The sequence below is a fragment of the Plectropomus leopardus genome, chromosome 17, assembly GCF_026936395.1.
Source record: "Plectropomus leopardus strain MGB_pleo_1.0 chromosome 17, ASM2693639v1, whole genome shotgun sequence".
NCBI classification, from domain to species: Eukaryota; Metazoa; Chordata; class Actinopteri; order Perciformes; family Serranidae; genus Plectropomus; species Plectropomus leopardus.
This window is the reverse complement of record NC_142192.1, coordinates 1265936-1289137: the sequence shown is the minus strand read 5'-3', so window position 1 is coordinate 1289137 and position 23202 is coordinate 1265936. Positions and strand designations below refer to the sequence as shown.

The window sequence follows — 23202 nt, the reverse complement described above, 5'->3', positions numbered from 1 at the left end:
CACAATGTTCACAACATCTCAATCAATGAGGCACCCATTTAACTTCCTGAGAGCTAATACACACAGTAGTAAACAACAGTTCAACTCAACACAGTACACTCTGAAACACCGGAAATGCAACATACATAACAATTTAAACACACAGAAAAGAATAACCTGTGCGCGGGATATCTCATACAGCGGGAGTACACATTTAGCACTACACTGGGCAGCAGCCATTAGCCCTCCGATGCTAGCGCAGATAAACAAACTGAGACGGTTTCCACAATCTACACACGCTAAGGCTACGAACCGTATTTTACGACATTCTAATCATGTTAATCACACTAATAATCATGTTTGTTACTTGTTATGACTTGTTTAACATTGGACCAACCTGTATATAACAGAAGAAACGAGGAGCAGAAGTTGTTGCTTTCACCATGGCAGCTCTCGTATGAATGAGGAGCCTCCGCTCCACCGAGAAAGAGACGCTCCCGGCCACTCAACATTCTACTACTGCCACCTAGTGGCCCCTTTGTGTCATAACATGACATTAACTTCTACTTTTGATATTCCCCTTAAACAGCATTATATTACAAAAAAAATACATTTTCAAACCAATGTGAACACATTCTGTGTGGGTCACATTATCATTAATTGAGGAAAAGAAAACAATCCCAGGTATGCTTAAATTATATAGTTATGATTATTATAAAAACGGTCTTAGATTTTTTCTTTACATTTTTTCCTAGCTTTTTTTTTAAACAAATTTTCTAAATTTATCAATTTCAATATGTGAAATTTTCCTCCATAAGTTGCTCATTGCCTTTCTCCCTTTTTAATGAAAGAAATCAAACCTTCAAGGAGAGACTTGGTGCCCCATTTACCTCATTAGTGTGTTTTTTTGTATTTGGCCCTCCCATAAGACAACAGCCTTTGACTGTGGCTTTTTGGAAAAGGTGAACACGTTTATCTTTAGGTTGGCTGCTTTTACTTGTTAAAGTAACCTTCAGTTTAACACTTTAACACCTGAGCAAAGTTGCTGGATTTATTAAAAAAAAACAAAAAAAAAAAAAACAGGAAGAACATAATGAGCAACTTAAGAAGAAATGACCTACAAAAATTAGCAAGAAATTTGTAAAAAAAAAAAAAAAAACAAGAACATCACCTGAAAACATGACAAAAAAAGAAGAAAGGAAATAGCCAAACAAGGACTTAATCTTAAAAAAGTATATATTTATATATGAAATAGTTATAGTAAGTATAGTTTTCTGGACATTTTTCCCTGGCTTTTTAAAAAATATTTTATAAATCTACTAATTTCTTGCAATGTCCGGGGTATTTTGGGATATTGTTTCCCGTTGTCTTAAGCTGTTTTCAAAAGAAATAAAACCAGTTTGTTCAGAGTTTAAAGACTATAATGAGGGATCTCTGCTGTAAAATTAAGAAGCAAAGATCAAACCCTGGGCCTGGCCTGAGTGAGCCATGCTATAAGTCCTGAATCATACCAATAATTCTTAGTGACATATTAAATGATGAGACTAAACGGAATGAGTCAAACAAAAAGCCAGACATGAAAAACAAGGAGTAGGCATACAGAGAAACCGAAACACAACATTCTGCAGGTTTCAGGAAGTACTTTCAGACCCTCTTGGAAGGCTTTTCTGGCTGTTTGGTGAGCCTCCCACTAGATGGAGACCTCAGTTTTGTTTTCAGCACACGCTCACCACCAGCAGCCTGGTTTCAAACAGACAGCTCACTCATTATCCACATCAGTAATTTGTCTCTAGTAACACAGCATCCATAGCAGCTTTGTGCTTGTTGCTGCCAGCAGAGCTTATTTGTCAACTGAGCAATGGTTTCACATGAAGAAATAGTGCCTTCAGTGCGGTGGCAACGCAGTTAATGGGGCCAGCTGGGGCCTGACTAGCAGGGAGGATACAGATTTGTATGTTCAGACTGTCTGAGACTGATGTACTTAAAGGTTTAGGATGAGAAAAAAATGAGAGATTTGGAGGTGACAAAGGGACAGAAATTAAATTCTGCCGCCCCAATTATTTCTTCCTACAACTATTGTATTTTTATGTGCTTTGTGTTTTTCAAAGCAGTTTTAACTGAGGATATTCAGTGATTAGTGACCACAAGCAAAACCTCTCTGTGCTCCTAGCTGTGAATTGGCTGCTAATGCAGGACTGAACAACATACCCCAGAGAATTTGCTTCTTCTGATACATTATGAGCAAACTCTGGTCAACTGCTATAGTTTGTTTCTGTGTGCTGACTAATTATTCATGGCTCTAATGATTATGGTAACTTTCTGATGTTAGTTCATCTCTATGGTCACCTTAGTATTTTAAAATGTGAGAGGTTAACTAACCGCCGGTTTTAATGATAATCGAGAGAATGACTGATTTGGGGGATCCCATGACACTGTTGCGCCATATAGCAAAGTTTTATTTCTACAAGAAATATCAAAATTTGATGCCATAAGCTCATTCTGTCTGCTGACAGAGCTTTAGAGAATTTATTCGACATTTTGAAGTTTCAGTTTATTCATCATGGTACAACTCCTGCTGCTTTGCTTTTCATTTTCTACTTCAGGAACTTAAGGAAGCTAACACAGACAGGTTCAGTGATTGTGTTTTTGTTTCAACTGTTCTCCACTTGATTTTTGGCAATGCACTAAATGCAAGTTTCAGGTAGTTTTAAAAACTTGTATTTCATGTAGATGAAAACATGAAATAAAATCAATAACACCAGTGTTTGTCCAATAACAACTACCACTTAAAAGGTGGCATCTAGCAGTGAACTGCAGATTACAACCAGATGAAACCTCTCCTGGTTAGAATTCCTTTAGTGTTCATTGTTGTTAAATAACCAATCGAGGCAGGGGTAGACCAACAACTCTCATATTCAGCAAGGTAAAATCACAGTTTTTAACAGTAAAAATAGAGCATACATCCATTAAACCATGATTAATCTCTACTGTTTCTGCTCAGTTCCCCCGTCAGAGAGGCTTGTCTGTCTGGGAAGTCCTGAGCATCTGACTGGATGAATGAGACTGGGATTATACAGCACCAGTTGTGTGAGAATTTGTAAACTGATGCTAACCTTTGACCTCTTAGATATAAAATGTCAGAACTTCATTATCACCCTGCTGCCATCTGGAAAAAGATACAGAAGCATCCGCTGCAGAACCACCAGACTACAGAGCAGCTTCTTTCCCCAGGCTGTAAGACTCCTCAACTCCTCCTTCTATGCCAAAAAGATGTAGCAGAATTTAGGATCAACTTTAACTTTCATGTCTTCTTAAACTATGTTTAAGAAAAATGACATTAAACTTACCTTGTACCTTGTATTATATCCTATTAGACATTTGTGTGAAATTTAAGCTTATGAATTCTCAAGTAATCACCAAAAACATCGTTTATGAGGTCGCCATGACTTTGACCTTTGATCTTCAATCACCAGATTCAGTTCATTTGTGCCAAATTTGAAGAAATCCCCTCAAGGCCATCCTCAGGTATTCCATTCATGAGAATGAGGTGTATGCAAGGTCAGTGAAATTAACCTTTGAACACCAAATTCTAATCAGGTCATCTCTGAGTCCAAGTGAATGTTTGTGTCAAATGTGAAGAAATCTGAGATATCGCTTTCACAACACTGAGACGAATGCAAGGTCACTGTGACATCGTCTTCTAACAACCAAAATCTAACCAGTACATCATTAAATTTACACAAATGTTCATGCCAAATTAGACAAATATCCCTCTTGGTGTTCTTGAGGTGCACAAGAATGAAACAGATGAGGTCACAGTGGCCTTGACCTTTGACCACCAAAATCTAATCAGTTTATCTTTGAGTCTGAGTGGACATTTGTGCTAAATCTAAGAATCTAGAATCTAAGAAATTTCCTCAAGGTTTTCATAAAATATCATTCACATTCGCATTCACAGGAATGGGCCAGACATACGCAAGATGTTCAAACACCCCAAAAACATAATGCCTCCAGCCTCAACTATCACTAGCCTGTAGGGATAAAAAAGGTCTTTTGCGGTGCAATGCATTCCTTTAACCCTCCGGGATCATAATGGACATTTTTCTCCAAATGGATCATTTTTCACATTTGTTATTGCAATCATTGTGGCTGTGTTGGTGCATATGATTTTAATTTTTGTACTGGGTCTATAATAAACTGTGAATAAATGTACTACCCTTTAAGGCCATTAAGGTCAAAAATGTTCACTTCCCGTAGGGATAAAAAAGGTCTTTTGCGGTGCTTATCCTTAAATACTAAATATGGGTTCATAAAATACTAATTGGGTTATCACAGTCTTGGATTTGTCAAAAAAATAGCAACAACATTAATCTTGATGCATTTATAGTTTTTGTGCAGGGTCAGATTTAAAATTTAGGACCCGTTAAAGGCAGAAAAATGTCCACTTCCAAAAACTGCTATAAAAATATTAGAGATTAATATATTTTTTCACTTATTGGGGTTAAATCTTTCAATTAACTTCAGTCCTGATCAAAACTACCAAGCATTTATTTATTTTCAGGATTTTTCAGATTAGAGTTTATAATTTAAAAAAATACCTGTTATTTCCATTAAGGACAAAAATGGCATTTTTTCCAAAACTGCTGTCAAAATATTTCAAAATACTATCTTTTTTTCCCCAATTTTAGGATTAAATCTTTAAATCAACTTCAGTCCTGATCAAACCTACCAAAACATTCAATTACTTTCAGGATTTTAACCCTTTAACTTTCAGTTGTTTACATGAGGTTAGTGTTTTCAAATGAAAACAAAAAACACACATTTATGAAACTCACAGCCATTACAGAGGATAATGATGCATTCTGTAATGTCAGGGTTTTATTTTGGAGGAAAGCAGTAAAATTTGTCATTTTACTGTATACTATGATGCTACTATATACTATATACTATGTGTGTGTGTACAGTGTGCATGTAAAGAGAGAAATATTTTCACAATTTTCCTTGCAATTTTCACTTCTTTTCTCTCTCTCTCTCTCTCTCTCTCTCTCTCTCACACACACACACATGCACACACACATGCACGCATACAAACACACACACACACACACACACACACACACTTTCACTCATTCAACCTCCTCATACACACACTCATACATCATACTTCATGCACATAAGATGTCGTTCTGTTGGGACCTTCCGAGTCTACCTGTGATGTTTTAGGTTTCCTTCTGTGTCAACTGTTCAACAGGAAGCTGTTACAGTGATGTCAACAAATGCACATGGTGGGATGAAGCAGCCTGTCACTATGATGTCACAGCATGCAGAAAGCAGCAATGTAGACTATCATGATGTTTGGGATGGGGTGGTTAGATTTAGGTAAAAGAGGCCAGTGGTAAGGTGAAGAAAAAAGCACACATCCACAGGGGAAGCAATCTCCAAACTCCCTCGTGAAAGTCAGTTGTTTGTGGGCACCATCCACCTCCCCACCTACTCTACAAGCGCACTTGTGCTCCTTATATTATGTGGTTACTGTCAGCATTATTATCTGATGCTATGTTCCAGTATTTCTTTAGTATATTTGAACAGGACTGGCTCTGTCCAGTCACGTTGTAAACTGACTTGTTGAACATGGACGTGCCCGGTGTCCGCCAGCATTTGATAACAATGCCATCAGTTCTGTCCAGCCACGTTGTCAAGTGACACCGTCTGTGTGCACTGCATGTGGATGCGTCCGATGCCTTCCAGCTGTCCGCCAGTGGATAACCTCATTCTCATCTGCACCATCTGTGTACATGCATGTGGACATGAAAGGTGGCCTTTGGCGCCACACTTGTATGCCTTAGGCACTGACAGAGCAGTGCTCTAACTTTGTTATCTGTACCAACACACCTACATCCTATTAGCTGCGTAGATTTATTTCAGTGCCTGGCAGGGTTCCAAAATTCAACAGGCACAGAAACTACGAAATAACAAGCATTTCATGTGTAGGGTTATGATGGGAAAACATTGCCATCTGCTAGTATACAGTAAAAATTACAAATGTTACTACTTTCCTCCAAGATAAAAACACTGACATTACAGAATGCATTGTAATATTCTGGAGTGGCTGTGAGATTAAATTATGTGATGTGTTTTTTTTTTTTTTTCATGACAAACAGTGACATCATGTATTCATGTATTATAAATCTGACTCTGCACAAAAAACTATAAATGCATCAAAATCAATGTTGTTGTTAATCTTGACATATCTAAGACTGTAACTTTTTAAAAAATAATTCATTTTTTGTGTGTATTTTTCATGAAGAGCAGTGACATCATGTAATCAGACTGTCATTCAAAGGGTTAAAATCCTGAAAATAAATAAATGTTTGATAGTTTTGATCAGGACTGAAGTTGATTGAAAGATTTAACCCCAAAAAGTGAGAAAAAATATTAATCTGTAATATTTTTATAGCAGTTTTTGAAAGTGGACATTTTTGTCCTTAGTGGCTTTAACGGGTCCTAAATTTAAAATCTGACTCTGCACAAAACCTATAAATGCATCAAGATCAATGTTGTTGCTAATTTTTCACATATACAAGACTGTGATTTTAAAAAAAACATCTCCCAGCCTCCCCTCATTTATTATATTGAAAATAACTTTTTTTTTCAAAAACAGCAGTGACATCATTTATTCAAACTGGCATTTAAAGGGTTAAAATACCAACAATGTTTAATCATTTGATAATTTTGATTAGAACTGAACTGATTAAAAGATTCAAGACAAAAAATCTGGGAAAAGCATTTTTTTATATAGTATATATTTTTATGAAAGGTTTTGGAAGTGGACATTTTTGTCCTAAATGGCTTTAACAATATTTTTTTTAAGTGATCACAGAGGGTTAAAAAATTATTATTATAAAAATATTTGCAGAGTTATGTTCTGTTGATCCACTAATTGTTTGATTCACTCATCATATTAGCTCTATCTAATGATGACTCCCTGAAAAAGTACATGCTAAAGATTAAACTAATAATGAATAAAGGCAGTTCAAGCCTCTGGAAATGTGGTGTGAAATAGTAAGAATTCACATAATATATCAAAGTTGAGTGTCTTGTTAAGTGTCTATAAAGACCTGAGTGAAGATAAATGTTCCCAATGATGAAAAAAAAACAAGTTGGAAAACAGCTCATTTTGAGGATAACAGCATTTCTGCAGACTGGGCATGGCAGATCAAGTTTTGATTGACACCTCCATGAATCCCGCCTTTGTCAACTGTCTCTCATCTCCACGATGACAGCCATGGGGCAGAGCAGAGTCAGCGTGGTACAGCTCTATCTGTTCCAGCCCTCTGACTCTGGCTGCGTTCCTAAATCCAATCTGACACTCTGCAGTACAATGAGAAAGCTGCTGTTGGAAGCCAGGGAGCGTTCTGTTTCTCCATGAATTAATCGCATTTATGTTCATCAAACATTCACTCCGCTCTGCTCTTTGCTGTCTTTGAGTGTCCAGAGTCGCTCTGACACTCGCAGAGTACACTGCTCTGGATAACTGAACAGTACATTCCAACAGCGCTCCGAATTTACCAACGGTCCAGTTTTTGCCAGAGTGCGCTCTAACACTCAGAGTGAGCATTTCTGAACGCACCCTATTGAAAGGAGCTTTGAGCGATTTCATTTTGGCATGTTAAATTAGAATCATCTTACAGCTGACTTTGACTTTTTGATTGTCTTTACCCATATTAGGTGATATGGATCGGGGATAACCACGCTCAAATCAACCCAGCTTCATGGAACTGTGAAAAAAATAAAATTACAAGATTTCAAATTTAGATTGAGGCTAACGTCTGGTCATGTTTTATGCTTTTTATTATGCATGTAGGACTCTAAATTACATGAAAAAAGCTTTTTGTGATTTGGGTCCCCAGAGGCTTTAAGACACATGTAGGTATCAGGCTCCCAGTTTGGTCCACCTGAGCTGCTTTTTAATAGAAACAGGTTGGTGTGGGAGAATTGGGCAAAGAGACGACACACAGAGAGGGAGGAATAAGCCAGGAGAATGGTAACACAGTCTTTGGTGAAGATGTCGACTCAGCTTTGATGTAGATGGGAAGTGACCTCGATACACGCCACCCACCACCTTACTTCACACTACGGCCATCAGTAATCCATTAAAGCACATGAAATCAATCAGTCCTGGGAAGAAAGCAGCGTCTCGGAGCCTCTTCTGTCTACTGGCATCTCCTGGCAACACCGCAAGTATTTTCTGTGTATGTGATAATCTTCAGTCTCTCCACCTCACACTGCCTTGCCCTCCCTGGGGAAAATACATTTGGAGCCTGCCATTCACCACAGGTCCCCGAGCAGTGTAAAACCCTAATTACTAAACAGCCACCACGTTTCTCACTAGAGGCCAGGAAAGACCACTAGACGTGACTCCCATAGCAAGAACCCCCATCCACCCCCACCCCCACTGCTCAGCAAAAGGAGGAAATGACAGCCCACTAATCTGATGGCAGGTTTAAGTCTGTATTACAGAGATCTGACATCTGCCTATGAGCATTAGTGTCAAAGCAGGGGCTGGGACAGAAAAGCACCATAATAAGCACTACCAGTTTACAGCAAATATTCATTAGTGCTTTCAGCTCCTATTGGTTCCAGATTGGTTTTTAAATGTGGGGCTAGGCCTGCCTGCCTGCCAAGCTGAGCTGTTAGAGGTGGGAAATGATGCTTGTCCAATACGAGCTGTGGCAGCAATTTCATGCTCACAGGCTGAATGATATGACAGAGGGAGGGGGGACAGAGACATGATTGTAAAAGCGAAGACATGCAAGAGCATGCAGATTCAACATGTACCCAGAAACATCAGCTTGGAGCCTGTGTGCACCTCAAGCTAACGTGGGTTTTAGCTGATGATCACAAGTGGACAGTTCTGTGTCTGATTGTTAACACCTGGCATTACAATGTGTCTCCATGTGTCTCGAGTCACCACATGTGATTGATTGGTTTTCACCTCCTGCTCTACACACAAACAAACACATGCTACTTTTCAGCTTGCAAAGAAGAAATGTGCCGAAATGTGCCTAAATGTGCCTTTCTGTTTTCTTGAGTCCAATGCACCCCGGCCCATCTGTAGCCCCCCTGCTGAGGGATGGGGATCGATCATTTTTATTGATACTGATACCAATAATGAGACTACTTAACAGTCAGAGTCTTTATCAATAGCACAATTGATACTTTTCTATTATTTGGTGTTTTTGGTTCTATTTTGGTATTTTAATTTAAATATTTACTCAGAAAAATCTTGGCTAACACTAACACACTAAAGACTGCAGCCACACTCATTTTGTACAGACCACTGGAGACACTGGGCTTTCAATCACTACTTATGTCCGTAGAAATGTTCTTACTTTGAGCACAAAACACGTGTTCACACAAAAAATTACTGTCAGATTGACGACATGTACCCACTGGCCAATATTGCTATTACCACCATGTGTATGTTGGTAAATTATTCCAAACCAACAGGCTCCAGCCTGCTATCTGCAATCAGCATTCCACCACACCCCCATTTCTCTACAAAAAGAAATAGATTTGCCTGGAGGTGTTTCATGGTGGAGCAGTGACGTTGTGTGTTCAGACATATCAAGGAATATCTTAGCAGTCCGAAACAGCTGATTAGACTTTAAAATGTTCTGTTAGTCTTCAATGCACTCTCTCCTAAAGGCACTGGCTGCATGATATGCCATCACAACACCTTCTTGGTGATAAATTATAAAAATCTTTTATCTATCCTTCAAAGGGGTGAGGCAAAAAATGTTTTCTTTGATGCATCGTGATAGGAAAATTAGCTGGAGATTAGTTTGTTTTGGGCTTTTTTAAGTTTAAAAAGAAAAAAATGAAACCCCCCCAAAAAGACTGAAATGGCCTGGAAAAAGTACTTGAACATTTATAATAATTTTATAGTAATTTTAAACATGTAATTTTGATCATTATAAATATAGAATTTTCCAAAGCTTTTTTCTGTTTTCCTGGACATTTTACCCTAACTTTTTTAAAACAATTTTTTACATCTATTAATTTCTTGCATTTTGTGGAACATTTCTTGTTCTAACCTTTGCCCATGTTCAGTTACTGTCTCTAATCGTGCTCCGCAGCACAAGTGAAAGTAAAAACTAAACCATGATTCACTCGTTTGGCATTTTGCCTCACTGTATTTGTGTTTTTATAGTGTCTCTATTAATTCAATATATTTGGCCAGGACATTGGTAAATTCATTTGTCTATTAAAGCCTTTTTCAATGCATGAGGTTTTAGTATGTTTTGCATTAAGTCAAAGATGTGTTTTGGTGAGCAGCAGTTCTAAATTTGTGTGCAGAGAACAAACAAATTCAGGTAAGAAAATAATGAATTTCAGACTTGTGCAGAAAATATTGGTATGCACAGCTTAAGCACAGATTTGTGTGTATGCAGTGTTTGTGAATGAGGCCCATTGTGTCAGAGACAAACACTTGTGTGTGAGACAGCATGATCATTACCAGCAGATGTATTATAGGCGGACACTCTGGGTAAGGGCAACATGGCAGAGAAGAGGAGAAAAAAGGACAGCATCATCGCTCTGCCTGAAAAACAAAACACAGAGAGAAGAATACATTTACAGGAGGAAGCTGACAGGGAGAGAGAGCTCCTGAAGAAGAGCATAACAGCAAAAAAGATAAATACACCCTGATTCATCCATGTGTCATGTAAACAATACAAAAGGCACATTTTGCAAGAAAGGCTTCTGACATTCGACTGTCCTCACCAGGAAAATAACACTCTAAATCACTCACTCACTTGCTCGAACATTTATTGCCCCTTTCTATTGCAGCAGCATAACAACCTGTAACCTGAAGCTCACCATAAGCTAGACTTTAAAGAACCTTGTGAAGATTTGATGGTTTGTTGCTTCATATGTTTTATATTGCACAGACTGGGCTGTTTGTGAAATCTCTCGACTCTTGAATAATGTTTGTACAGTCCAGCTGCCGAAATAGAGGAAGTGTTAAAATTGTTGATGCTTCCAAGAATTATCTGAGTTCACAGTAATGGACCTTTACAAGCACTAGTGAGTGATTTGTTGACCTCTTTGCACTGGAAGACCTGCAGCACTACTCAGATCTAAAACATACTGCAAACTCCTCTGCAAGTTTTCAGGTAATAAAAAAATAACTTACTACTATACAAAATATAGTCAGTAATCTCCTAAGTAAACAGAAGAAAGGAAGAGATACCAGGAAGAAAAAGGAGAGAAACCTATCAAGAAGGAATAAGAAAGCTATACTTTAAAAACACCTCAAGTATTTTTTTTTTACTTAGTTGATATACAAGCCCAGTTCCAAAAAGTTGGGATGCTGTGTGAAACAGTAATAAAAACAGAATGCAATGATTCTTTTTTTTACCTATATCCAATTGCATACAGTAACATGAAAAGATACTTAATATTCTAACTGATAAACTTTCTTTAGTAAATATACACTCAATCTTAATTTGATGCCTGTAACACATTACAAAGAAGTTCTGAAAGGGGCATGTTTGCCACTGTGTGACATCACCTTTTCTTCAGTTAATGTTAGAAAACTGAGTAAAATAATCAATGAAATTTTCAATGTGAAATTCTTTCCCATTTTGCTTGATATATGATTTCAGTGGTCCAACAGGCAGCATATGTTGCTCTAAAACCTGTGTGTACCTTTCAGCATTCATGGTACCGTTGGTACTTTTGGTTTTCAGCCTTGCTCACTCAAGCAGAGATTTATCCAGATTCTCTCAATATTTTTATAATATTAGAGATTGTAGACGATTAAATTCTGAAATCCTTTAAATTGAGAAATTTTCTAAAACTGTTGGACTACTTTCCCATACTGTTTTGATTTTTTGATATTTATTATGAGAGTGTAAAGTGGATGTTTTCTTTAACCCTTTGAAACATGGATAGACATCACTTTTCTTGTGCTGCTTTCAGATGCCTTTCACAAACATTTAAACCTTTGAAACCTGAAGACAGGTTCAAATTCTTCCAAAAAAAACATGGGAAATGGTATTGAGCAGCTTGTTAAGAAATGTTCCACAAATTGCAAAAAAAAAAAAAATAAGAAAAATCTTTTTAAAAAAAAGAGAGAAAAAAGTCTGGGAGAAAAAGGAAAAAAAAACTTGTAAAAAATATTCTAACTATAAATATATTTATTTTACCATATTACCATACTTATATTACATACATATTACATACATATTACATACATATTTTCAATACTGCTACAGAAAATTATATAATCTAATCTATCGATCTATTTCTGGTCACTTCCTTGTCTGTTTTATTTTAAACTTTCTTTTACCTTTTTGCTTATTTTTGGTAAATTACTTGTACTTTTTTGTCCACTAATTTTTTCTTAATTTTGGGGTTAATTTTTTATAAGTTGCTCTTTGCACTCCTGTGTTTTTAAAAGAAAAAATCAAGTCAATTTACTCAGGTTTTACAGGGTTAAAGGAAGAAATAGGGAAGGGGAAATGGAAAGAGGCAGAATATGATACATAAAATATTTGACTGGAATATCTGAGAGCCTAGGGTAGATTTTTAACAGATGACATCCCCAAATTACATGAGGCTTAAAATGCCCACTGAATCAATATGTCAGTATCTTGGGAAGCCAATGACCCACAAAGGGCTGCATCACAGCGCAGCACACACACAGACTCATCCTGGAAGTTTTAGGAGGCGTAATTGCAGCACAATTGAAAGGAATGGTCATTTATTCTAACCCAATTCTGGTGTATTGATAAAAAGCAGGACCCGGTAGAGAGAATCAAGTACATTGCTGCATATCTTTTCTTTTCTCTCCAACTGGTATAAAAAAAAAATCACAAATGGTGGTGAGGCATAGAGCAGCAGCAGCAGTGGTGACTGACTAATGGCACACACTCAAACTGCTTCTCTGATGGTGGAAATCACTTTCCTTCATCCATACATTTACCTGCTCTCTGCTCCCTGCCACTCTGAACCTGATGTAAATGGAATGGATCTGGAAGAATGAATTCCGCTTCATTGTCACGTGAAACAATAGCAGTGTGGGTATACTGTGGTGAAGCCTGAGTGCAGCAGCACAAAAACAAAGCATGGGGCTCTAACTACATGACTAAATGGCTATGACCAGAGTGTGCGACTGCCTTTCTAGCTGCCTGCCCACAGGGGAACTGAGAAATAGCTGTTACAGAGCAAGGGTTGCTGTGGCAGGATTGTCACTGTGCTGCTGCAGTGCACAGCTAAACCTCATTCAACAAGAGTTGGGGGAATAGTGCTGTTATGTAAAGAAAAAAAAAAAAAAGGAAAAAAATTATAACGCTATGGACAATCCAGTCCACTTTAAAGCTACTGAAGAATTTTGAAAATGCTTTGGCGATTGTCTGAAAAACTATGTTTTCCCAGTCACACAGAAATGATCCAGACTACACTCCCAAAGCCTGTTTGGGTTTATTTCTGATATCTGTGCCAAAACAAAAGGGGTGCCTGAAGTGGGGTTGCCTTAAGAGATGTTTTTTTTTTTTTTTTTTTTAATAAAGCACAAAACGACGGTCAAGAGTATTAAAGGAGAGCCTTTTTATCACAGGGTTTCCCACACATTCATTTATTTGCTGCGGCCGCCACAAATGCATTTTGGGAGCCTGCCTGTTAATTAAGAGCTCTATTATAATATAGATACCATTGGGTTATTTATAGCGCACTTGGAGCAGAGAGGACACAGCAGAACATCAGGCACATTGAAAGTGAAACTTATCTATTAATTCTGGTAGTCAAAAACTTCACTTTCACTTAAAATAATCTGCAAACAACTCCTGTCATCCACTGCTGTGATCTGATCAGTCATGGATACTCCAACATGTTCTCGCTCTCAACTCGTCACATGGTGCTCGCTGTCAGGACCTTCAGCGCCAACCTTTTATGTTCAGGTAACTTTGTGCATCAGCCGTCTATGCTCTCAGATTTATAATAGAGCCATGGCTCAAAACAAGATTGGGTTGGATACTCTGCCTGCTACGCTGCATTCACGAACCTGAAAAACACACACATTTTAAAGGAAACCAAATGATATGATTATAGAAGGTAGAAGGTAGATTTATTGGTCATTTTTTTAAACAAAGTTTAAATGAAATTACATTTATCCTTGATCCTGCTACATCTTTGGAGTTGAAGGATGAGTTGATTAAAAACAGCAGCTACTATGAAGATTCCATCCAGTAGCTCGAGCATGTTGCTGCTGTTGGCATCATTCAATTCCTGCAGTGCATTATGATAATGATTTAAAAAAAAAAAAAAAACATTGTCAGCTAACACCACAAGTACACTGTCATTCTGTGGGAAAAAGGCAAATTTGAACTTGAACTTGAACAATGTATTCACAATTCATTTTTAAATCGTTTTGTGGCTTTGGCACAGGTGTGTGAGCTAAAACTTAAACGTGTGAGACAGTAAACTGGTAAGGATGTTTTGTATGTTCTGAGATACATTTTCTGTTTTACCTCTGAGAAAACTACATCAGAATAAAACTCATTTGGGTATTTAAAAAAGAAAAGAAACCAAACAAAATCAGTTTCCCAGTCACTGTCTATAGAGCAGCTCCAGAATTTATACTTGATGACATCACAAGTTGAGAAATCCTTTCTGACTCTGAGAGAAGCTCATGTACACAGATACTTACTGAACCTGCTAAGGCCATGGAATAAACACACTGGGATTCTTCATTTAGGGAGTGTTCCCCTGGAAGTTTTTTTCATTAAATAGTGCTGAACCAGCTCTCATGGTAACACTAATACAATTACTACTATATGATCAAAATTTTCAACAGCTGTTTCTAATTCAGTGGTTTTGTGGGTTGTAGAGATGGGAGCTGGAGAGGATTATCTGAATACAAACTGACAGCATGTCTGTGTGAATTTTTCACTCTGTTAATGTGCTGTGAGCTCAAGCTGGTTGTGTCCCTTACTGACCGAAGCGAGAGAAAGGCCTGCATAGACAGAACATGATGGGACATCCTACAGGTGTATGTGCACTAAATAACTCAGCTGAATAATAATTTGTCGTGAACAGCTCTATTTGCAGCAATCACACAGTTTTAGTTTGACTTTAACTAGAATAGAGTTCAATACCAGAGCCTAAAGTTTCTTAAGGGACCTGTTAAAATTATATATATTTTCCTTTTTTCTTTTGAATTAATAATAACATGTCAGGACCAAAGGGAAACCTATGTAAAGCTGACTAATAGGTTGACAATAGCAGTGGGAAAAACCACATTTCTTACAGCATACCTGCTGCCTGAAGGTTCTTTTAACCCGTTCATTTCCAACCCACACAGTAAGATTCATCAGTTCCTGCCCTCCGTCTAAAGTCTGTGCGTCATTATAGTCACATGATTGCAAACAAGCTATAAGCAAAGTCTGTACTGACAAAGGCCTTATTTTTTGAAGAAGGCATCTGCAGTAGAAACCTATTAACCCTTTAACACTGGATCGACATCAGTTTCCTTGTGCTGCATTCAGATGCCTTTCACTTTCATTCAAACCTCTGAAAACTGACAACACTGGTTCAACTATAACTATATACTTTAAATTATGTGACAGAAAAAAATGTTTGAAGCACTTTCTTAGGTGCTCACCTATTTACCAGTTTACTTATTTTCTTATTACCTATTTGCTTATTTTCAGGTAACTTTCTTACTACTTATTTACTTATTTTCAAGTAACTTTCTTTTTACTATAAATTAAAAAGTTTACTAGAAATATATTCAGGATGCACAACAATATCAGCATGTCATGGAAATTGGAAGTTATTTGCTTTATTATTGACCCTTAGATTAAGTGTTTTTCTTCTTTTGCACAATTAATTAATATTGCATATATTGATAAACATTGTGTTTCATGTCTGCATCTGCTGATGGGCCATCATGATAAGAATATACAGAATATTATGTTAATTCCACTACAGAACAGACTTGATGATCACTGAAGGAAAAAGTGGATATAAATATCAGTATCAGTATCAGTATCATTTATCAGCTAGATTAGTTGCTATTTATCGGCACATTGGATATAGGCAAAAAATCCAATATCATGCATCCCAAAAATATATTGATTTAACGTGCCCTATGTTTTCGAAATTAAAAGTTTCATCCTCTATTAGAGATAGACAGGAGCACAAATGTGAACAATGTGTTCATTTGGTCAAGTGGCCATCACAGCTTCTCAGTTTACAAGAGAGAATTTCATGAGCACACCATGGATTTCATGAGACCATGAAACCTACAGCAGGTTCCATGGAAAATGGTTGATATACTCTGCACTGTGGACCCAAAATTAGCGTTTTTCCTCAGTTCACAGTGCAAAACAAACAAAACTGCACTAGTGATTATATATTACAGCTATGCTAGTTTTTATACAGCACCTAAAAGAGACTAAAATTACTCACAAACTTAATGTCCAAAACTTTTCTTGCAAAAAAGAGTGCACATGCACACACACATATACTGAATCACTGACAGGTGAAATACAGCAGAAGGCAGTTTCTCCTCTGACTGTAAAAGGAAGCTAGATGCTGGCTAATTGTGTTGCCTGGCAACCATTCACACACTTTCTGTGTGTGTGGATGCCTCTCCACATTTAACCACTGATGATGGTTTGTCTGCTCTGGTTACCATCACTGCATCGTCTCCTGCACTGACAGGCTGAAAAAAACACCAGACATCACTTCCTCTCTGCTTGTTTGATAACACATGAGCTAGATATCGGAGGGCTGAGTCCAACACACACATAAAGAATAGTTTTCCACCTTTTTAAGGGATGTAAAGAACTTTTCAAGTTTCTTTATTTTTGTTTGAGTCTTCGAGATGTCTGTGTGAGAGAGCTCAGGGAAGGGGCTGCTGCTTTTAATGGTAAGATGGAAAACTACACAAAGGTTCAATTTATGCTTTATCAGGGAGTAAGCTGTTGATGGTTTAAGTAGAACATGGTTTTTATTTCTGTCAGTATTACAATAACTAACAACAAACACAGAGAAGAGCCCACACACTAAGGTGGCGTATCTTGGATAGAAGAGGGGGCTATTGTTGAGCCCCATTTCCATCTAGCAATTCAGTTCAGTCCATTTCAGATCAGTACCCATTTTTTCAGTGTCTATTCCGAAAAGCTGTGGATGGTATCAATAAAACCATTCCTCACGGTCCCCACTGTTCCCTCTGTTGAGGTACTTAGCACAGTGGTCCAATACTAAAAGGTGGAGTTGGAAACACTGCAGTCTGTTGCCGGTCATGTCAGTTTGTGGAAATAGTTTGTCAAAGGAAACTGAATAGCCAATGTCACATGAGAAGTCATATAAATCATTGAGTTGCCCAGTTTGTGGCAAAAACAAAATAACTTGATTTTTTTCCCACAGCTTTACATGTCATGTCTTTATATTCTGCACCAAATTATAAAGAGAAGTATCGATAAAAGTATCAATAAGTATTTCAATTTTTATTTTTTATTTTATTTATAAAGCCCATTATCACAAAACACAATTTGCCTCAGAGGGCTTTACAGCATACTACATCCCTCTGCCCTTAGACCCTCACATTGTCTAAGGTGGTAGGTAAAATGGTAGAAACCTCAGAGAGAGCAACCGGGGAGGGATCCCTCTTCCAGGACGGACAGGAGTGCAAAAGATGTCTTAGAATAACAATTAAATTACAGTAATAACAAAAAGGAAAGAGAAAGAGAGAGAGAAAGAGAGAAGGGGAGAGAAGCACAGCAATAATGGTAATAATAGCATATCATATAACAATAGTGATAGATGTAAAATTACCAATAACTCTATGATAGCATGTGACGTTACGTGCAAATATCGGGTGTTGATATGAGTCCCATGCATGTATTAATAGTGGAGGCATGACGCATAATAATGGCAGTAGAAGGTCATGTCGAGAAGGATCAAGGCATCTACGCAAAATCAGTAACCACAGAAACATACTACTCCCTAACATACAAACATCAACACATGCACACAAACACACACACACACATTACCCACATATACCCTACCTAATATAATCACATGAGGTAACTTGAGGTACACATTACCATATAATATGGCTGAGAGATATTGCTTTTATTGATTAATGTGAATTTGTGGTTTAGGATGATTTGTAAAATTCAAATCTAGACTTTCTCTTTAACTTCCTCCAGCGCTCCCTCTGGGTTACGTAGGTCACAGTGAGCTGCACCCCCCTGCACTTATCTCCCAGACATACACACACACACGACAACATGACAGCAAGCATTAAAGACAATGAAGAGTACGTTCCTGAAAAAGGCACCGTCTCGCCAGTCGTTTGGAGTCGTTTATCATATACAGTGATAGAGAATTTTATTGGTATCACCCCTCCTACACCATCTACAGCACAAAGGAACATTTCCAAGGCATCCCATGGTTCAGAGTTACTAGTGTAGAAAAGGCTGTTGTTTTTCATGAACACATGAAGGAACAGACCAAAGAGTTTTCACTGCACCGAAGTCACACCAAGCATGTTTCCAACTTTATTTCTGTTTATGAGTCATAGAGATGGAGTGTCTATGCTGTCCACGGTAGCTGCCAGTGTTCTCTGTGTGTTGTTGCAGCCAAGTGGACTTCAGCTGATGTCCTCTGACGTCAGTGTCTGGTGGCAGAACTACAGGAGAGTTTGGTTGCGACAAGTTTCACTGTCTTCCCTCCAGCTCCCAGGAAGTATCACTGCAGCTCAGCCAACTAACACAGGCCATAATGCCATCTTCAACTCAAGTAACATTCTGGTATACACAAACATTATGGATGATTTAAAGGGATGCTTTGCCTATTTTCAACCAGCTTTGTATCATAACAATGTGTGTGGAGTATGCGTAAATGAACTGTGGAAAGCTTTCCTTCGTCTTACCAGTGCTCTTGATCTGCTGTATACTCCTAAAGTGGTGGCAGCAGCAGGGTTGGTGGGTAATACAAAAATGCAGAAGTCAGCCGTAGATCAAGTAATAGCCCCATCGTACAGCAAAACTCCATCAAATGAGGTAAATTATGTTCTGTTACTGTCTGTATCCCTTCTTTATATTTAAATATCTGTGTTCAGGTTTACACTGTGAATGGAGAGGCCTGTTTTGGAACTTGTTTGAAATGATCTAGACTGCTTTATTTTGGATGTAAGATTGTTATACTGCCATTTACACTCACCTGTATGAATGTAACAACTCACAAAAATACCATATTTGAACCACGTAGCTAAATCCATCATGTAAAAAAAAATCCTAATTTGCAGATGGCAGGTTATCTTTACTTCTTAGTTAGAAAATCATGCTTGTTGGAGTAGTTTTAATGCAGTACATGTTTTACTCTTGCAAAGCATAATCATTCCTGGATATGTATTTATTTTTAAACCAAGGCCCTATTTTCCCATATTTTTTATGTTTAAGTGATGAATTGGAACAACAGTTTTTGTAATTGCTCCAGTATTAAGAGGAAGGGCTGATGCCAACAGTGATGAATCAAGCTGCTTTGTACACACTCAGGGTTCACGTGTATATCCACTAAAAGTGTTGTTATTCTAAGGGTCCGACAACAATAAGGAAATGATCCCTACAGAGACAGCCCTTTTTTAAAAATGTAAAGAAAAAAGTAAGAAAAAATGTAAAGTAAAAATTATCTTGTTTAACCAGAAACAGCCCCAAATCACAATAGAAACAAAAATAAAAATCACAAAAAAAACATCTCGTTACCACCACCAACGTGAAGTCGTCACCAGCAGCAGCAAATGGGGGGTGGTTGTTGTAAACAAATACCATCATTTATCCTATACCCTGGTAAAATGCCAGGAAGGTAAATAATCATTGGTTGACTTTAGCTATGTGATGCTAACAGTTAGCCCTGTCATGTGTCTTGTGACTCCAGTCACTGAGCTATGGTCCCACAGCAGTAGCCTCATGATAAAGAGAGAGAGAGAGAGAAGCAAGATTTTACATGTTTTAAATGGTCCAATTTATGGTAAAGGTGCGATGGTTGGAAAAAACTGCAAGGTCGCGCAGAATTCACCATGTTTGACTCACTTTGCGGTAATTGCTGTGATCGCATTATCACAAAATCAGGTAGGGAATGATTAATGTTTATGTCATTGAGACACACAGTCTCACTCTCAGGAGAGACCTGATTAAAACTTTGCAGCCATAGGCAGCAATGTACAGGTGATATCTGGTGGTCACAGAGTAGTTTTTTGTGGCCACAAGCCATGGTTTATGTTGAACCCTGATTTATGGTGTCTTGCAGACCTCAGAACCATTATCACTATGGGAATACATGGATATAACAAACACAAACTAATTGACTTGTGAATGGAGTTCTGTGTTGCCTCCCCTCTCGATGAGCAGCCACATGGAGAGCTGCCTTGCATACAGAGTCCTGGACGGCAGCTTTAAATATTCAGAGCCAGGCTACACCTCGCCTTCCTTATCAGTACAGCTTTTATCTGGATCCCTGTTGAAACAGCTTCCATCCTTTCTCACTGAACATTAATCTCTGAATTCTGAGGAAAAATCCGAAATGCCAATTCTCATTCTGGCAAAATCACCAGGGATGTCTGAGTTCGGAGGGAAGGAGTGGCTCCGGGACGTGACTAGACATGAGGCAACGGAGGGGAAACAGCCTCAACGTGAATCCAATAAGACTCTGCACATTAGCCAGACGATAATGTGTTCACACAGATTCAGCTCTCAATGTCCACCCACACCAGACTTGTACACTGCATTCTCAAACACACACACACACACACACACACACACACACACACACACACACACACACACACACACACAAACAAGCACTTTTTAATGACAGGCCAAAATCCCACTCATACAAATTTTCATCACAGCTTATAAATGTGACTTAATAGGTTATCTTGACTCTTGACTTTTCTACAATTCACTGGCCTGTTTTTGAATGCTTTCCAAATCCCCTGACTGTGCTGTCTGAGGGCCCAGCTCCTGATCTTCTGAACTCTCGTAGAACACTTTGTAATATGACAGGAAAGGTAATGTAATTTTCCCTCCTTCCAATCTGATAGTGAAAAGATGAAAGACAACCTCTGCAACAATGTTATGCAAATGAGAGCAAGTGAAAGAGAGAGAGGAGAGATAGAGAGTAGTGGCGATAGGAAATGATGGAGACAGAGTAATAACACGGAGTGCTATGGAAAATAAATGAGTGCTTGTCCCTGTGCTCAGAAGAAAAGAAGTGGAGTGCAGGTTGTAGTTTGGTGGAGGTTAGTCTGTTATGACTGGTAGCAGGAGATCTCACACTGAGGCTGCAGCCATCAGCTCCAGTACACATCAGAGGATGGCAGAAAGACAGCCAGAGAGGAGGATGGGAAATGCTCAGATAGAGAGCAGGAAGAAAAAAATGGTGTTTAACATGGACTGGAGGAGAGAACAGGATACAGCCGGTGGGATGGAAACCTGTTCTGATGCCAATTAATCATCCTTACTGATAAACACCATGAATACAGTGATCAGAGCTGCCGGCACCTGCCTCTCCCTGCAGTAGGCCAACATGCAGGACATTTTGTCCGAGCTGTCAGTGACAGAGAGAGAGAGACATATTCCAGCCAGAGAGAAGACAGGGAAACTCCACTGTGTTAATATTTCCTTTGTTCTCTGCCTTTGACTCAGAAAAAATCAACATTAGAAGAGGAACTGACCCTTCACTAAGCTCCGCCTCTTTGTGATGGTCTGCATACTAATGGCTCTAAGTTGTCATTTTCATATCATTTTATTCTCGATAATAATATTTTTTCAATAATCAGAAAAAATCATTTTGTGATAATGTAGCCCGTTCCTATTCTAAACTTATAAAATAGTGCCACTTTGACAGCTTTTGGCGTAAAAGCACAATGCCAAAAGGCACGTTTTGAGTGCGTATGAAATGCGCTGGGAACGCAGCCGGACAGAACTTTGTTATTAAATGCCGGCAGTAGGGCTAGGTGATATGGCTTTTAAATAATATCATGATATTTTTAGGCTACTTCACAATACACAATATATATCTCGATTTTTTAAAATCTCTATTCTGAACCGCTCTGAACTACTAAAATACAAGATCACTGAATGAACTGCAGTTACAAATACATTAGCTATTACCATAAAATAGTTACATAAACTATTGTTATAATAAAGTTTAAGCAAATACTGCTATAATGTTAAATACTTTATTTAATGGCATACTGATTCTACAGCAAAAACCTGGGTTGTATGGAAAAAGACAGTGGGAAGCTAAAGCCTGATGTGCAGATCACAGCGTGAAAGTTAAACGCCACATCACCTGGCAATTAAGAAAAAAAAGAATAAAATTAAAGGGAAACTTTGCAGATAATCAGCAAGCTGTGTGTCGTCACTGTGTGCAGATGAACCTTGTTTGGCTTCCTCTCGTGCTGCCAGCACCTGGACCTCTGCCGGCGGAGGGGCAAGGAGCTCTTGGGGAAGCCAAACACCGTTCATCCCCCTCTGAAGAGATCATTTTCAGTCTGGTAACTTTAGACTGGTAACTATCTCCTCTGAATTTAATGTAATGCATGTTGAAAAATTCTCTTAAAGAATCATTAAAAGTGGCTCCAAACTTTTCATGGACAGAAAAAAAATGGAAATATCTTTCGTCCTGTTGTGTTCATTAGATTACTGTCATATTAATAAACGTCACATCAAAGTTTTTCAGTTTCATTATGGCCCTGGTTTGCACTCAGTATGTTTACATGATGTTAGAAAAAGTTGAATTATTGTGCGACTGAAATTGGACTACATCGAATTTGTCAAAATCAGACCTACACACCCAGATAATGCATTTGGAGGTCAAGTCATTCCATCATGTAAACACCTCAGTCACTGGAGGTCAACTGGACTTGGTGTTCTGCACATGCTCCTAGTCACCGAGCCAGTCTCCCTAAATGACCTAATCCAGCTGTGCCTGTAGCCCCACTAAACTGCATGGAAACGTACTGATTGATTTCATGTTTTGTTTATCCAAGTGTGATTACTTCTTGTATACAGCAGTATTATCATATTATATTGTCACTATAAACCGAAATAATGATAATAGATAGGACTTACATAGCCCTTTTATAGGTTCTCAAAGACGCTTTACAAATACAAAATATTCATTCATTAATTGTCCTTG

The 23202-nt window shown here is 38.1% G+C and overlaps 1 protein-coding gene across 3 annotated transcripts in view; it reads right to left on the bottom strand.

The window, feature by feature from the left end:
- gabbr1b (gamma-aminobutyric acid (GABA) B receptor, 1b) overlaps nucleotides 1-23202 on the bottom strand; it is a 211805-nt gene that overhangs the window by 172896 nt on the left and 15707 nt on the right. For 2 of the 3 annotated variants that reach the window (XM_088090062.1, XM_088090063.1), the window contains exon 2: nucleotides 10499-10582. The exons of the other annotated variant lie outside the window; for it this stretch is intronic. In XM_088090062.1, coding sequence (XP_087946188.1) covers nucleotides 10499-10582 — 84 coding nt within the window. The remainder of the gene's footprint in view (nucleotides 1-10498; nucleotides 10583-23202) is intronic. 3 annotated transcript variants of the gene reach the window in all.